At 52.9% G+C, this 16,630-nt stretch overlaps 4 protein-coding genes across 4 annotated transcripts; 2 read left to right on the top strand and 2 right to left on the bottom strand.

The window, feature by feature from the left end:
- Nucleotides 1-929: 929 nt before the first annotated feature.
- Nucleotides 930-1,739, bottom strand: AYO20_10022 (hypothetical protein; the record flags this gene model as incomplete). The annotated part of the gene is made up of 1 exon (XM_022648286.1): nt 930-1,739. The coding sequence occupies one exon, from the start codon at nt 1,737-1,739 to the stop codon at nt 930-932; it is 810 nt and encodes a 269-aa protein (XP_022495723.1).
- A 2,854-nt stretch (nt 1,740-4,593) lies between these two features.
- On the top strand, nt 4,594-11,064 carry AYO20_10021 (hypothetical protein; the record flags this gene model as incomplete). The annotated part of the gene is made up of 5 exons (XM_022648285.1): nt 4,594-4,945; nt 5,009-8,057; nt 8,615-8,952; nt 9,017-9,204; nt 9,295-11,064. The coding sequence occupies 5 exons, from the start codon at nt 4,594-4,596 to the stop codon at nt 11,062-11,064; spliced, it is 5,697 nt and encodes a 1,898-aa protein (XP_022495722.1).
- A 1,121-nt stretch (nt 11,065-12,185) lies between these two features.
- On the top strand, nt 12,186-13,305 carry AYO20_10020 (hypothetical protein; the record flags this gene model as incomplete). Its single annotated transcript, XM_022648284.1, has 2 exons — nt 12,186-12,313; nt 12,435-13,305. 2 exons carry the CDS (start codon nt 12,186-12,188, stop codon nt 13,303-13,305), a joined length of 999 nt encoding a protein of 332 aa, XP_022495721.1.
- Nucleotides 13,306-13,966: 661 nt separating this feature from the next.
- AYO20_10019 (hypothetical protein) lies at nt 13,967-16,561 on the bottom strand (the record flags this gene model as incomplete). The annotated part of the gene is made up of 4 exons (XM_022648283.1): nt 13,967-14,217; nt 14,285-15,901; nt 15,964-16,491; nt 16,555-16,561. 4 exons carry the CDS (start codon nt 16,559-16,561, stop codon nt 13,967-13,969), a joined length of 2,403 nt encoding a protein of 800 aa, XP_022495720.1.
- Nucleotides 16,562-16,630: the final 69 nt, after the last annotated feature.

The following is a 16,630-nucleotide window of genomic DNA, read 5'->3' as shown; positions in this document are numbered from 1 at the left end:
GTGCTGCCTATACAATAGCCCCAAACTACAAACAAGTCGCCTTGTCTTCGATGCTCTGTACCTTTTCTCTTCTCTCCTCTTCCTCACAAGCATCGTCAAAGAGCTCGTGATTTAGCGAACCGCAGATCCCAATGCTCCCCCACCCGGTCAGTGCTTGGTCTAAACACGTCGTGGAGTGTTGTTCTCTGTCAAGACTCATTCATCACCTTGGTACACATGGACAAATTTAAGAGATCATAACCGACCGTACTCTAAGCTGTGCGAAAGACACGGCACAGCAGCCACGTGTCAGGAAAATCCTACAACTGTCCCTGTGGCTGAAATGTCCATCAGATATTGCCCACATTTGGCTTGCACGGGCGTGACGAGCTGAACTTTTGTTCAATCCCTCGCGTATACGTCAGACAGGTTGAGATCGCAGTGGCTCACCATGCTCTTGGTTTCAGCTGGCCAGGGGTTTGAGCTGACCTCTAGAAATGCCGAAACTGGCCAAGAAAGGACCCGGCGAGCCGATGTCCAAGATAAGTGGCACAGTCTGACAAGAAATACCATCAAGGAGCGATTCACTATTGACTCAAAGGTAACCTCGTTAGGCACGATGGCATCTGTCAGACTGTGCCACTTTTTTCTGTTCCTGAGGCTAGCCGGATGGTCGGTCCTGATAAACGACAAAATCTCCGTCCCGACTCATGAAAGAGGCTTTCTCGTGCGTTTCATCAAGGAAGAACTAAGGCTATTTACCTTTTTATCGTCTGGCAGACTCGATAAGCCGTTGAACGTTCGGCTCAATCACGCCTTTGAGTCGACTCTACGATCGACCGGCTGCTGCCAGATAATATGACATGCATATGTTCCTACTGTTAGCCATGTCCTTCACCGCTAACTGACACTCTTTACTACTGGTGAACCTTTTGGTTGAGATACCACATCTAAGCGGACACACTTCCAAACGCTCTCACAGCATCCTCAATGAAGGCCACCGTCTCCCCAGGCTTACTCAGCATCGGTGAGTGACCAGCCTCGCACTCCCTCGTCGTGATGTTGGCACCGAGTGCTCGGCATGTCTGCACCATATCCTCTTGCAGCTCTTTCTTGATCGCATTGTCGACGGTACATATCAGATACCAGACGGGCACGTCTTGCCATCCGGCGTAGACAGAATCCCGTGCATTCCGCACTACAGCCGAGAATTTGATGAGCTTGGAGCTCCATTTGTCTGCGTCGTGGCGAGGCATGTCGTTGTAGAAGTATTCTGCAGGCTCGCCCTGCACTTCGGACCAGCCTTCGTCGTCGATCTTGGTCTTCATTCGAGCCATCTTGAATTCCGGGTGTCTTCGTGCAAAGTCCTCGCTCAAATCGGCCAGAGAAGTTTCATGTATGGTTGGTGTCCACGCAGTGATCTGGATTAACCCTGTGACATAGCCAGAGTTGTCACTTCTGCGTTTTGATGGGTCCTTTCTTGTGAAGCCCCTGACAGCGCTGCAACCTGTCATACCAGCCATGGAGTGATTGACCAAGACTACATTGTTACCCAGCCCGATTTCATCGGCGATGACTTCTTGCAGAGCAGCCACAACAGGTGCCATCGATGGGACCGGCTTCTCTCCACCATTGTAGATGATTGTCGGCGCTATGCATTTATAGCCCTTTTGTTCGAGGTCGTTTATGACCGTGTTCCAATATTCTGAGGTGTGCCAGGCGCCATGGCAGAGAATCAGGGTAGGAAGGGATGGTGACATCTGCTGCTGACAGATTAATCGAGGTCTAGGACATGAGAGGCCTTTTCCAGAAACAAGGCGAGACAACCAGCAGAGAAGAGATTATACTTCCTTATACGAGTTGACGGGGAATGGGGGAAGAACACAATATTACCATTTCATTCTTGCTTCCACACGCGTCTATCTCATCGTCGTGGGGGTTTTCTGATGACACACCCACAAGGGAACTGGACGGCATTGATCAACGGGTCTTATCCGTGCCTGGGGATGACAGATCAATGAGATTCAACGTCCGATGAGCCCCATCAACTGCCGTCTCGAGCCCGGCAGAATGGTCCCCCGGCAAAAGGGCGAGAGGGGTTTCGACAGTGCCTGAAAGTGTCATCTCCTTGTCATCTCCCATCCTCTCTTCTCGAGTTGCGATCGGACGACAGATTAGTCGCAGCCCCCGTATTGCTTAGCGTTGCATCCTTTCCAGCCCCATTTGAGGACGAGCTGCCCAGACAGACACCTGCCTGTGCTGGTCATCTCTCTGAAAATTCCGTCCGATCAGCTGAAGATGGCCAAAGACGCAGAGATACAGAGTTGCGGGTATAGACAAGGCAGGATTGCAGGCTGGTGAGTCCCTTGTCGCATTGAATGTCATCGCACAAAATCGAGTTTTGCTCAGCCACCTGCGCCACCTGCGCCACTCTCGGCATATTTGTCAGTTTTGCGCTCTGCGCCTGAACGAACATGTCAGGCCTTACCATCCACGCCTGCCTGCAGCAGCTTCGGTCGACAAATCGGCGATATTCAGGTGTATCATATGCCTGTGAAGTTCTCAACGCAGTACAGGGCATGGCTTGAAGCTCAGTGGAACAAAATACCTATTCCTTGGGTAGCCCCATGAAAGGGAGAATAGACCCGCCAACAGAAGTCGCCCAAATACCCATCCACTTGGAACTCGTTCAAGGTACCTTCCACATTCGCGAGGTAGGGTATTGTGGTTGTCAGATGTTGAGGGATGCAAGTCTATCCGTTTTTTTGACTACTCAGCGAGAGCATCGACCGTGGCGGCCACAGCAAAGGACGACCCATCATCGTTTAAGACTATACAGTGGTACTGTTCCGCTGCGAAGAGGCGAAACCCAAGGGTGCAAGTACAATTGGACGAGATCTCCGGTCCTCAAGTGCATCCCTTGAGCCTTCCCAATGCTCACAGCGGATTCACAGTACAAGCCCACTTATATCATAGGTAGAACCGAGGGGCCTTGTCTCGTGTGACAAGAGGAATCTGGAGAAGTCGGACACTCCCACGAGATCCTGTCTCCTGAATACCTCCCACGGACTAAGACAGCGAGCACAGACCCTAGTGCTGTCGTGACAGGTCGACGTTGGCCCTTCTTTTCCCACCCTGAAATCGATTAGCGAGGAACGTGTTGCCATTCGCAGTGGCAGACAGTTTAGACAATGGGTCGCTTATGTGCGAATTCGACGTTGGTGTCAACAATTCCCTTACAATTCAAATCACGTCTTGCACACTATCACCCCAGTCAAAGTGGCTCGAGAAAAAAAAAAGTTTGACAACAAGAAAAACGGCGGTGGGATCTGGGTGATACAGGACATCCCACATCACCCTTTACGGTTATAGGTAGGTAAATGACCACTTGAGATTGGATTCGGTCTGCTTGCCCACGTGTATGTTGTCTGTGATAGTGGTACCAAAAATGCCTCATACTGCAGTTTACTTTTTTCTTTCTCCTTCCTGGAATGCTGTTTGGTCCGCAGGTTTTGTGGACATGATCCTCTCCGGCAGACACCCTGAAAGACTTTTTCACCGAATCCTGGAGCCCATCATCTTGTGGATCTTCCCAGGGACTCCTGGTGCGACGATGGAAAAGGGATATTGCACGCGGCCTGTGGCCAGGGCCAGGAGATCAACGAGGAGCTGGAAGAGAAAGCATACTCGTATTACGAAATCCTGCTTTCGCACGGGCGTTGTGTGGACTTTGGCTAATGGACAATCTGCCTGTCGCCAATCCCCAGTTTTGCCCACTGTCTCCAAAGACTAAATCGTGGACTGGATGGAGGTGTGTTGCTCAAAAGTGCATCCACAATCCTCTCATTTGATATGGAGATGAGCGTGAAAGCTGACCAGGTCCGAGACCAATGGCTCGCGTCGCACGCAGAGCATAGCCACGCCAGACACGCTAGGACTGGTCGAGCGCTGGACGTTGCCGAATACTGGGTTTTCGCAAGCAGAGTTTGGGTGGCTCTGACTGCCAAACTCACCCTGGACACGAGGACACAGAGGAGTCTCCCGGTAAGACGGAACAGAAGCATTCTGTTGGCATCTAAGCCACTTCAGGCAATATTGTTCAGGTATGTTCCTCCTGCGTCCGAATCTCTCTATTGCGCTCCGCCATCCCACCACATCATTCCCATCTTTCCAGCCTTTGACTTGCCTTTTCTCGTTAAATTTGAGGCATTTTTTGTCCCTGGCTCGTGCATGATATTATTATTTACCCAGATCCTGTTTGGGACTTCTCCATATTTCCCCTGTTCATCGGTTGGGGCTGTGTGGCCCGTGCGCCTTTGCTAGCTTTGTCGCCCTGGATGCATTGGGCGATTCATTCCATGGGCGTTGTTGACCTCGCCAAATTCGCGCAGCTCTACCTTGCTCATCTGCATAGTTCACCGAGAGGAAGCTGGACGAGCCATGCATGTGCTCCCAACCATGGTGCCAGCCATGGTACCAGCGCATATATCAAGGTAGGTCAGAGCAGGACTTTCCCTTCCACACATTGCGATTTCTTCCCACCTCCCTCCTCTCCCTCCCAGCCCTGCGTCCAGCTTGTATCTCCGGCAAAACCTTGCCTTGAATCTTGTCAATATGGCCGTCACAGACGACATGGGCGACAGCACTGAGAAGGCCACCGCAGTCGTGGAAGCGTCCAACCACGATGACGAAGACCTTAACCCTACCCTCGCAGTAAAACGCCGTATCCGATACATGGACGATGATGAGGAGAACGGTGGTCCATCTGCTGCCACCGATATTGGTCATCCATTGAAGAGGCGAGGCTCGACCTACTCTGTACATTCGCTTTCCAGCGTCCGCAGTGGACAACGTACCATCGAGCCGTCCATCATTCTGCCAGTCCAATACCGTACTCTCAGCTATGATATCACCAATGTCAAGGCAATAGAGAGTGCAAAGAATGCCCGTGAGAAGGCTGCGATTGGTGAGAGAGCCATGATACCTTTTGCATATCTGGAGATCGACTAACCGCTCCCCTTTCTTCCAGAGGTGGGAGGTCTTGAGTGGCATCTACTCACCCTCGAAGAGATTTGCAATCGATTAAATACCTCCACCGATACTGGTCTGTCGCCCTCGGCCGTCAAAGAAAAGCTTTCACAATATGGTCGCAATGTGCCCTCCCCTCCGCCCTCGAGGTTGGCCCAGAAGCTGTTTGGCTACTTCTTTGGAGGGTTCGGCTCTATTTTGCTGGGCGGCAGCATACTCGTCTTCGTCTCTTGGAAACCCTTGGGTCAACCGCCAGCTGTGGCCAACCTTGCGCTGGGTATCGTTCTTGCCGCAGTCTTCTTCATCCAGGCTGCGTTCAATGCCTGGCAAGACTTTTCGTCGTCCAGAGTCATGAACAGTATCACTGGCATGCTGCCCGAAGCCTGCCGTGTTCTACGCGATGGAAGCAAGCAGACAATCCAAGCGCCTGACGTTGTCCCAGGTGACGTCCTCTACTTCAAAGCGGGTGATAAGCTGCCAGCCGACGTTCGATTCAAAGATGTCTCGACCGACGCCAAGTTCGATAGGAGCATCTTGACAGGAGAATCGTTCCCGTTGGCCGCCGTCACCGAGTCCCAGGAACCCAACTATCTCGAGACGAGATGTATCGGCATGCAGGGCACTCACTGTACCTCCGGCAGCGGGGTTGGCATCGTGGTGTCTACTGGCGACGATACCGTCTTTGGCCACATTGCCAAATTAACCAGCCAGCCCTCAACTGGCAGGACAAATCTGCAGAAAGAGGTGCTGCGCTTCGTATTCATAATTGTCGGCTTGATGGTCTTTATGAACATCATCGTCATTGCGGTTTGGGCAGGGTATATCCGACACGCACACCACAGCTACATCAATGTCCCGACCCTCATTGTTGACATTGTCAGTGTGGCCATTGCGTTTGTCCCCGAGGGCTTGCCTATTGCTCTCACAGCGTCGCTCACAATCACGGCGAACATCATGAAAAAGAACAATATTCTCTGCAAGTCACTCAAGACGGTCGAGACGCTTGGGTCTGTCTCCGTCCTCTTGTCTGACAAGACCGGAACGTTGACGAAAAATCAAATGGTGGTGACCGACTGTCTTGTTGGGTTCAGTACCATGACCGCCGAGGAAGCATCTCAAGACATGGCGAGGGGAGACACCAGCGACAGATCAAAGAAGGCCGTACTTCAACAATTGCGCGTGTTGTCGGCGGTCTGTAACGCTGGCGAGTTCGACCCTACCACGATTCACTTGCCTCTTGCCCAAAGAAAAATAATCGCAGATGCAACCGATCAAGCTATCTTGCGACTCTCGGAGTCTCTTGGTCCTGTCACGCAGTCCCGCGATATGTGGCGCAAGAGATTCGACCTGACGTTCAACTCGAAGAACAAATTTGCATTGAGAGTGGTTTCTCCCGAGAACGCATCGGCAGTTTCGGCGACTATGAGTACCACCGAGGCTGGTTCTTTCAATGCTGAAAGCGACCTGCTGTTGATGATCAAAGGTGCCCCGGACATTCTCCTTCCCCGGTGCACGAGATATGTCGGAGAAGATGGCGGCATCTACAATCTGGACGACGGCATTCGATCGACCATGGAAGCAACTAAAGATGCATGGTCTAGCCAGGGAAAACGGGTGCTTCTCCTTGCCCGCAAACATCTTCCGGCGGGCATGCTGCAATCGTCGCCCAATGACAATACATTCGAGGCTGAAGCCCTACGACACGCCGGGGCCGGACTCACTCTGATATCGATGGTGGGGATTGTTGATCCACCGAGAGACGAAGTGCCGAGTGTGATACAGACCCTTCGCCGTGCAGGGATCCGCACAATGATGGTCACTGGCGACTTCAAGCTAACAGCCCAAGCCATCGCTCGGTCATGTGGTATCATCACCGTCGCCGACAATGAAATCCACTCGGTTGAAAACCTCCCCCGGTTTCCCCCCACGGACGTTGTCGAGAAGAAACGTCAGAAAAAGTCGAATCGGCTGCCCTCGGAGAACAAGGCAATTGTATTGACGGGCCCCGACCTTTTGACGCTTCTACCACACCAATGGACCACCCTGACGACTCAGTACAGCGAGATTGTCTTTTCACGCACCACGCCAGATCAGAAATTGCGCATAGTCCGGGAATTCCAATCCCAAGCTTTTGTCGTGGCCATGACTGGCGATGGTGTCAACGACGCCCCCAGTCTCAAACAGGCAGATATCGGCATTTCGCCGGCTTCCGGGTCTGACATTGCGATCGAAGCCTCTGACATGGTCCTCTTGGGTTCGTTTTCTGCCATCCCAGAGGCTGTCTTGTATGGCCGTGTGGTTTTTGACAACCTCAAGAAGACCATTGCCTATCTCCTGCCTGCTGGTTCATTCTCGGAGTTCTGGCCCGTCATGACAAGCGTCGTCTTTGGTCTCCCTCAGGTCCTCTCCAGCTTTCTCATGATCATCATCTGCTGTTTCACCGACTGTGTCGCTGCCACGATGCTGGCGTACGAGAAGCCTGAAGCCAATGTCATGCTGCGGCCCCCGCGAGATATTCACAGAGACCGCCTCGTGGATTGGCGGCTGTTGCTTCAATCGTACGGCTTGGTCGGTATGCTGGAGTCGATCTGCTCGTTCGCAATGAGCTTCTGGTATCTGCAGCGCCACGGCCTCCCCTTTGGCACGCTCTGGTTCTCCTTTGGCAACATCCCCATCCCGGCGGGCCAGACCGAGGACGACGTGTCGTACCATTTGACCGTAGCGAGCTCCATCTACTTCGTCACGCTCGTGGTGATGCAGTGGTTCAACCTCATGGCCCTGCGAACCCGCCACCTCTCCATCTTCTCGCACCCGCCCATTTTCAACCGCAAGACACAGAACCTACTTCTTTTCCCGGCCATTCTCTTTGCGCTCGTCGTCGCATTGATATTCACCCTTATACCCGATATAGACTACCTCGGGTGCGATAAAGTCCCTGTGGAACACTGGTTCATTCCCATGATGTTTGGTCTTGGACTGTTGACTTTGGACGAGTTGAGAAAGATGGTCGTGAGAAAGTATCCGCATGGTATTCTGGCGAGGTTGGCATGGTAAGAGTCAGATATCTTGGGGGATCGAGAAACGGTGTCTCACTGTTGCGCCGTGCATGAAAAGAACAGGATAATCGGTGTCCAGACCGTTTACATTATGGCTGTAGAGATAGCAGATAGCACCTTCCGCCTTGGTCAGTGTCGAAGTGTCTGCTGTCAACGTACATAGATATCGTTAGTGAGCTTTGACACAGACCTCATTAGAGTCGACGCAGAAGACATGCAGGACAAATTATGTGACTACCTGTGCTACCCGTTGAAGACGAGATCGGAATTGCGTGATACATCAAATGCTGCGCCGGAATTATTCGGTCGATCAGATAATGTCAACACCGCAATCCTCATCTTCCCTTCTCTCTTTTGAGTATGTTTACAATTACCACCCCTACCCATGTGCTACTCGTCAGACTAAGAGGTAATTGCTATCCTTGTCCCTGAAAATACCCATTCCAGAGCTCCGTCATCACTGCGTCTCTGCAAATGTCCATGATCTGCGATATATGTGGTGATTCCATTCCTCAAGAACGGACATTCTACCACTGCTCGGTCTGCCGCAGCGGAGACTTCGCCATCTGTGAAAGATGCCACTCGGAGAACAAGAGATGCGAGGATGACGACCACGTCCTTCTGCATTGCAGGGTACGGGGCGACGCCATTGTCGACGCCGACACCCAAAGCCTGATCCGTTACTTCACCTATAGCAACTGCCCGGGCTGTACTTGGGAGAAGAGCGGGAAGCCTCAGGACGACGACAGTCCTTTTCATTACGAGCCGTTTCCAAGCGACTCGTACATCAGAGTTATTGATCTCTTCCCAGGACCGGATGACAAGCCTCTGCGATACGCTCTGCACTACACTCAACTAGAGTCGCTCTCGAGGGCTCAGTATATAGCCAGTGGGTTCCCACCCAGTCGTGGTGCAAGCTCCCCTTGAAACTGATATGAGATCCTTCCGTCAAGTCAGCTACGTCTGCGGCGATGTGAGCAACAAAGTACCTTCCTACTGCAATGGCAAGAGACTCGACATCTACGTGACCCTCGACAAAGCCCTGCGCAAATGGAGGCGTATTGAAAAGCAGAATTGGCTTCGCATATGGGCAGATGCCATTTGCATCCAACAAGACAACAACCAAGAGAAGTCTGCCCAGGTAGGTACAGGCAAGATGCACGGCGTGTGAGAGGCTGTTTTATCTCGTGGATTGGCCGACAGCATTGATTTTATCTGATACTGAAAACAGGTCGCTAATATGCACGAGATCTACCGCCATGCGAACCAGGTGTTTGTTGATCTCGGCGATCCATCCGAAGGGGCTGACGTCGCTATAAAAATGATCAGAGATGCATCTAAGAGCTTTGATGACAGGAACAAATCTCTGGTGCAGCCGGACAATGTTGCACCGGGTCCAATTTATTCGCAGCGGCTTCGGAAGACTGAAATTACCATGGACCAGGCTCTGGCATTAACCCGGTTCTCTGAATTGGCTTGGTTCAAGCGTCTTTGGGTGATTCAAGAAGTCTGCCTATGGGATGTATACCAAGCTTTTCCGCCGACAGTGTTCTGTGGTGACCACTCCATCAAATGGATCGATCTCGTCAATTCATTGACGCAGTTCGGCTTGGCTCCTCTGCAAATCATCGACGACCCCGCGGTTGTGACACCGGAACTCAGAGGCGCCTTTATTGAGAGCACAGGCTGGAATCCCGTACCGGTTGCTATCTTCCTGGAGTACTATAAGATCATATCAAAGCAAGGCCCTGCGCAGAACCTCCACTGGTTTCTCCATAGATCATGGTCGCAGGAATCCACCAACCCGGCTGATAAAGTCTATGGACTTCTTGGCCTCGTCAAAGACCAGTATCACGTCGTTCATTCGAGGGCAGTTGCCACAAACGCGCAGCCGCCTGGCCATTTGAAAGACGTTGATGGTAAAAGAGAAATTCGAGTCGATTACGACCGACAGTTGCCACAGATCTACGAGGACATTGCACGACTTACCTTGGCCGAGGAAAACTCCATGGACATGCTCGCTGATGCTGGTCGTGGCAAGTCACGGAAACAACCTGGTCTGCCTTCGTGGGTACCGGACTGGAGCAGCTACCCCAAAGAGCCAGCATTGCTATTGTCATTCGGACTAGCAGCAACGGCCAACTACCGAGCTTCTTTGGGAACAACACCAGTCCTACCTACGGCCTGCACTCCCGGAATGCTCGAGGTCGATGCATATTTCGCCGACAGAGTGCTTATGGAAGCTGCCCGAGCTGCTGGAGAGACCGACGTGGTCGAAGTAGCCGGGAAGGCCGATCTACAGGCACATCGCATCATCAGCATGAAACAGCACCTCTTGAGTCTCTGGTGGTGTTTTGGGGTCAAATTCAACACCTACCCCACGGGCCAACGTCCGTTTGATGCCTTTTGGAGGACGCTGATAGCAAACAGAGCTATCTCAGGCCAACAACTTGCTGTACCGCCAGCAGGATTTGCCGAAAGCTTCCTCATGGCGTATCCTGAGATTCTCGAGGTTGAGATCAAGGACGAGAAGCCTGCGTGCATCTGCCCCGAATGGGTGCGAGCGAGCAATCAAAAGCACGTCGATTCCAGCAACTCAGATGACAGCAGTACCAGTAGCCACAAAGAAGGGAAAATCGCTCTTCTTGCTCGAGATAGATATCCCCGTCCGGGTGAATTCTTCGAAAATGAGCAGCCAGCTTACGGAGAGCACTACAATGTCGCCCTTCGACGATCAGTCGTCGGTAGGCGATTTTTTAGGACGCAGAAGGGCTATATGGGTATAGGGCCAAAGAATGTCACCAGAGGCGACCACATCGTCATCTTGAAAGGAGGTTCGTTACCATTTGTACTGAAAGCGGATGCTGGTGATGTTGGTGGCACGCCAGCCTTTACGCTCCTTGGGGAAGCGTATGTGCACGGTCTTTCCGACGGAGAGATATTCCAAGACAGCAAGGATCCCGAAAATCACCCTAACTGGAAGAGGGTCATACTGAGATGATCTGTCAACGCTGTCCCCCAGCTGGCCGCCCCCCTTGTAGATCCCTGTCTCGTCCTCGGTCTCAGCCTTGTCAACCCGTGTCTCAATCACGTGGGCTCGAATACTGAGCCCCTTTATTGCCCGATTGGGTCTAGCGCGGCCTCGAAGGGACACGACCTGAGACGCGAAGCTCAACCTCCTTCAGTCTCAGACCAACTTCTGCTGCATCTACAGTCTCAAGACACCCCCCGCATCTCGTCGTTGCCAGGCTGGCGCCTCACCCTTTGGCTGTTTCCCCAATAGACTTTCGATCCTCTGGAGCCTCATCTGCGTCACTAACTGTCTGGTCCCCGCGCCCGGTTGATGCTAAACCATGCGCTTGATCCAGTTCATCTCCTCCATCTGCCGCCATGTGCTACAGGAGTCGTGGCTGGGATCTCCTGAGCGGCGAAGATCATGTTATACTGTGGCCCAAACGGCCTGCCGTCGTCGATACTGTCACGTCATGAGAGTTTGGACATGCCTAATCTGTCACCCCCTTCCACACGATCTTGATCTGAATCTACCCGCCGAGCATGGGTCTGCGGCTCTTTGACCAGGAGGACACCACTAGGACACCACTCTCGGATACCCTGTCGTCCGGGCAATTGTAGCAGACTTGGGGACTCACTCCTCTTCTTTCAGTAGCCTTCTTCGCCAATCTCTCGTTTGCTCTTTGTCTCCAGCATCTCCCCCCAGGTGGGTAGGCTTGTCGTTTTTTTCCTTTCCTATACTCTCGTTATCATATACAAAGGTGGACTGACCCAAATCCATTCCCTTTCTCTTTTTCTCTGTGGGTTTTTCAAATTCTCGCTTTCCTTTCTTTTCGAAGGCGCTGGCGCTGAGCGCTGGACGCTATCAGATATTCTGTCTTTTTCCATTCTTTCAAAGCCCTTTTTGTGTGATATCGATCTCTTCTTTACTCAGAAAACAATCGACGTCGACACCTCCGTTCGTGGTACAGGACGCTACTCGTTCGTTCTCTCTCCAATAGCTGGGCATTTTCGTCCTTTTCAGAATCCCCTTCGTTCGAGTCGGCAACCAGGCCCGAGATCCAAGATCCAAGATCGGCATCGAAAAGCACAACCACGCCCAATGCAACGATGCAGACTCGAGCGGTCCAAGTCATCCTGCTCATATGTTCCTTGATCTTGGCCATCATCATTCTCATAGCCTCGTCGAAATATGCGGCATGGTCACATGAGATGGTTCCGGGGGCGGGCAACTGGCTGTAAGTGATTATCTCTCTGCCAATGTCCTCTTCGCTATCAGAGAGGGATCGGGAAAGAAAAGTCGCCCCTGGACATGATACCTCTTTTGGATGTATGGCTGACCCAAAACCCCCTTGTTAGACCTCTAGTATTCTACGTGGGCACCATCCCCTTCATCTCCCTGCTATACACGGTCTCCCATTTGGCGGCATTACAACTCAACGGCCTGCCCTGCCCACCCTACCCTAACGGACGCACCACCTCATCATTATCTCCAAGACTATCGCGAACGGCCAGCCCCCGGCCCTACGACGCCGGGTACGCGGTGACGACGACGTTTTTCATCCTGTGCGTCTCGGTGCTGAACACGCTCACGTGGTTCGCCCAGAGCGTGCTGTGCACGTCGTGCGAGCTCGCGCCCATCCTCGCGGGCCACCAGGGCCGCGTGGCGCGGTGGTGTCCGCAGTCGCGGTTCCGCGACACGGGCGACCGCGACCTGGCAAACATGCTGGGCACGCTCGCCACGGTCAAGGACTTTCTGCAGTGGGCCATGTTCGCCCTGGCGGCGGGGCTGGTCGAGTGCGCGCGCCGGGAGTGGATGCGCGCCGAGCTGGTGCGCGGACAGCACGTGCGGATGATGGGCGCCGGGGTGGACTTTGGCGGTGCCGGCGGTGGTAATGACAACTCACCGTCCTCCAAGAAACCCGTCAACGGCGTGGTCGAACTCTCCACCGTCACAATCTCGGGCCCCCGCCTCGTCTTCCGCGCCGAGGAGGCCGAAGCCGCGAAACAGCGCGAGCGGGACGCCGCGGAGGCGCGACGGCGTGACGAGGACGAGGACCGCAAGCGTCGCTGGGCCAGCGGTGTCGGGCCCCTGCCGCCGCCGATACCGCCCAAGCATCCGTCGTCGGCGGGAGCAAACAACGGCAAGAAAAAGGACAATGTCTACGCCAACGGCATGGGGTTGAAGAGGAGCGGCACCCTGAATCACATGTACGAGTCGAGGGTGTAGGATCATGTCAGGATCTGAGTTCACGTCATATCGTGGAGGTCATATGGGGGATGGGATAAGAAGGGATGAAGATGATCTTGCTACTACCTCCCAAGAAAGAAAAAAAAAGAACGAGTCCTGTCATAAACATTACCACGACCACCACGTCGTTCTCTTCCTACGGGGGGTCATGGGCAGGATTTACGGATACGGCACACGCTGGGGTCCTTTTTCAATGGGCAAGGTGAACGGACAGTCAGACACTTACAGGGATGTTTGCGCGTTTGCACGAGCCGTGGTCAGAAGGACTCGTTCGTCCCTACAGCTCCGTATCCAGCGCAGAGGGCACAAGGCACTAAGGCACAGGGTATCAGGCACAAGCTTCACCTGTCTCTCTCATCTGTACTAGTACATTACATTATCCTCCCCTTTTCTCTCCTCTCTCCTCTTATCTCTTCGATCATCTCCTGGTGAACATAGGAGAAACATAGTGGGTAGAGACGCACAAATCCCTCCCACTAGCATAGCGCTGCCCTTCTTCCCCCGCTGTGGGACCTCGCTCTTTCCCATTGTCGGGCTGGTCATGAAGACCAAGTCGATGACAAAGGTCTCAACCCATCTTCCACACCCCATAAACTTTGCGACTGGTGTCGAAACTGTTCTGTGGCATCTTTACCCCACATCACAGCGTGTACACTGTAAGCTCGGTCTGCGAAGTGCTGGATTCGTGCTGGTGGTGGTGCTCTTCAACCATGAACCCTCTTCGAGGCCGCGAATAGAAATAGCGTTTAGTAATAATAGGGGTATTGAGAACTGAATGATTTTTTGAAGATCGAATAGTCGAAATGTGGCCAAAAGAGCGAATACCACCGCCGGCGTGGGCAGTGTTCATGTTTGTGTTTCTGGCGTCCGAGGTGTAGTCCTGATCGTGAGCTTCGGAACTATTATCAAAGACGTTAGTAGGCTTGTCAGCGCGTATGACAAAAGGGTATCGTCTTACTGCTCATCCCATATCCCTCGGTTCTCCCCTCTCGGTCTTGGTTGTCAATCTCGACCTTGATTGCCACATTTAGGCCCCCCCTCAGTTGCGGGCCGACAGCCTCTGAGCTGATACCATCTGCAGCTAGATGTGTTGTTCCCGCCCCTTCCTCACCGGCATGGAGGTATCCGTGTCCGTCGGGCGCACCCTTATTCGTGTGTGGACGAGATTTGCCCTTCTTGCCCGTTGTACTCACCGCAGGTGAGATCGATGGCGGATACGCGGAGCCATTAGCGGTACCATTTGCAGGCTGCGAGTCTTCATCATCGGCAACTTCAGTGATACATGCGTAATTTCTGCTTGGCATCGTGCATTGATTCCAGTCGGCACCTTTCATCACGCCCCCTGGTTGTTTGTTGAACATCTTGAGGAGTGTCTCATCGGTATTTCCATCCCTCAAGTGGTGGATTTTATTTCTCCGCGCTAGCAAGTTCGCCACAGCTCGAGGAGGTGGTTTGTTAGTGATAGCACTGGAGATAATGTTCGCCATGTATCGCGGATCTTCGATTGGATCCATGTTATCCGCAGGGTTCGAATAGAAGCGACCTAATGCTGCAAGGTGTACGTCTCCTCCGAGGATAGTGACTCGAACAGAGAAGTCTGCAGAGAGTTTCTGTAATCGAAGAACCAACTCGCGCCGTTCGGTCTTGTGGTGGCGCGCCGTGTAGTGGTCGTCCAGGTCATCCAGGAGATCAACAGAGCCATCGAACGAGTTGAAAAAGCCTCCGGCGAAGCCAAACCTCTTATTCAGCAAGCGAACCGGGGCAATCAAGGGCGATGTCAGGATGTTTTCTAGCCATGCCAGCCGGGGATATGCGATGGGCACACCAAGGAGGAGAATCAGGTGCTTTATTTCTCCATGCGCTTCCCTAAACTCCTTCTCCAGTCTCTCAAAGATCAGGTCGTACGTGTCTGGATAATTGACTTGTTTTCTTGTTCGTTCCGTTCTCGCGTCAATGCCACAGAAAGCGATGCGGCGACCCAGGCGCATGTACAGGTTTCTCGATCGTTCCTCAACGTACGGACCAGGGCGTTTGCCAACAATCCAACTTGGGTCGTCTGCTGTCCTCTTGTACACATACGTATTGTTCAGTTGACGCGGATCAACTCCTGCCGTACCATTGGCATTAGCACCCATGGTCTTGGGCGCATCCGTGGTGAACGTTGAGACAGGTGGGGCAGTGTGATGCTGGAACAAGCAATAGTACTTGAAACTGACACCACCGAGGCCACGGAAGACAGCACATCTCATGAAATGGTCGGTGTAGGAACCGAACCCGTCAATGATGTCGTGGTCGTCCCAAATATTGATCTGGGCGATCTGAGAATTGGCCGAGGCGAAAGGTTCTGTGGAATACCATCGGATGTAATTCTCAAAGTAGTATTTGTCGCATTGCTCCCTGAGGTCCCCACCGAAAGGGTATTCTCGCCTCTTCTTAGGATTGGAAATGGACGTCCACTCCTTCAATGGGCCCTTGACCCGGATCGAATCGTTGTAAATCTGATCACCTCCGCCAATCATAACATGGAAAGGGCGCTGCGCATGAGTGCGCAGGACGTCATTCCACAAGACAGGTCCTAGATGATTCCTGTCAGCGTACTCGTGCATTATCCCTCATACTCGGTCCAAAAACACTTACCTGACCAGAAATCTTCATCCGTCCCGACCGAGAATCCATTGCAGGAGTGGAACATGATGCGCATCGATTGCGTGGCAGAAGGCACTACAAACTGCCTGGACGGTTCCTTGGAAACATCGGTGAGGAATTGCATGTTTGGGATTGAGTACTGCCATTTTGCTTCGGCCTCGACTAGAGGTACCCTGAGGCTGAACCGCCAGAATGTCTTATCCGGATCCGAGTAAAGCTTCAAACCCTGTACCGATTGCGACGGCAAAGACTTCAACTTTGTGCCAGATTCCAGCGCTCCCAGGCTCTTCAGTTCTAGCTCCGGAGTATTGTTGTTGGGGGTCGTGACGAGGAGGACGGAGCCGTGCCAGAACACATTCGAGGGCCCTTCATCGCTCATACGTTGGTAATTCAGCAGAGGGCCACAAAGGACTTCGAAGTCGGAGCTGGAATTGGTGATTTCGGGCCCGGTCCCGTGGCCATCCCGCGACTCTGCGGTGCGCAGGGACTGGCCTCCGTCCGTGTTTCCGTCTGGGTGCGCTGGCAGCAGTCATTGTTAGCCAGATATGCAGGTTAGCTGGGGTCGAGGGGAACGAAGCTCACCTTCCATTGAGGGTAACAGGTCCGCTGTCCAGCAATACCAGCTTGTTTGCGACTAATAATTGAATCGGCAGCTCAC

The sequence above is a fragment of the Fonsecaea nubica genome (assembly GCF_001646965.1).
Source record: "Fonsecaea nubica strain CBS 269.64 chromosome Unknown Scaff101, whole genome shotgun sequence".
Lineage (NCBI taxonomy): Eukaryota > Fungi > Ascomycota > Eurotiomycetes > Chaetothyriales > Herpotrichiellaceae > Fonsecaea > Fonsecaea nubica.
Note: the sequence above shows the minus strand (reverse complement) of the source record. Positions and strands in the feature narration are given on the sequence as shown.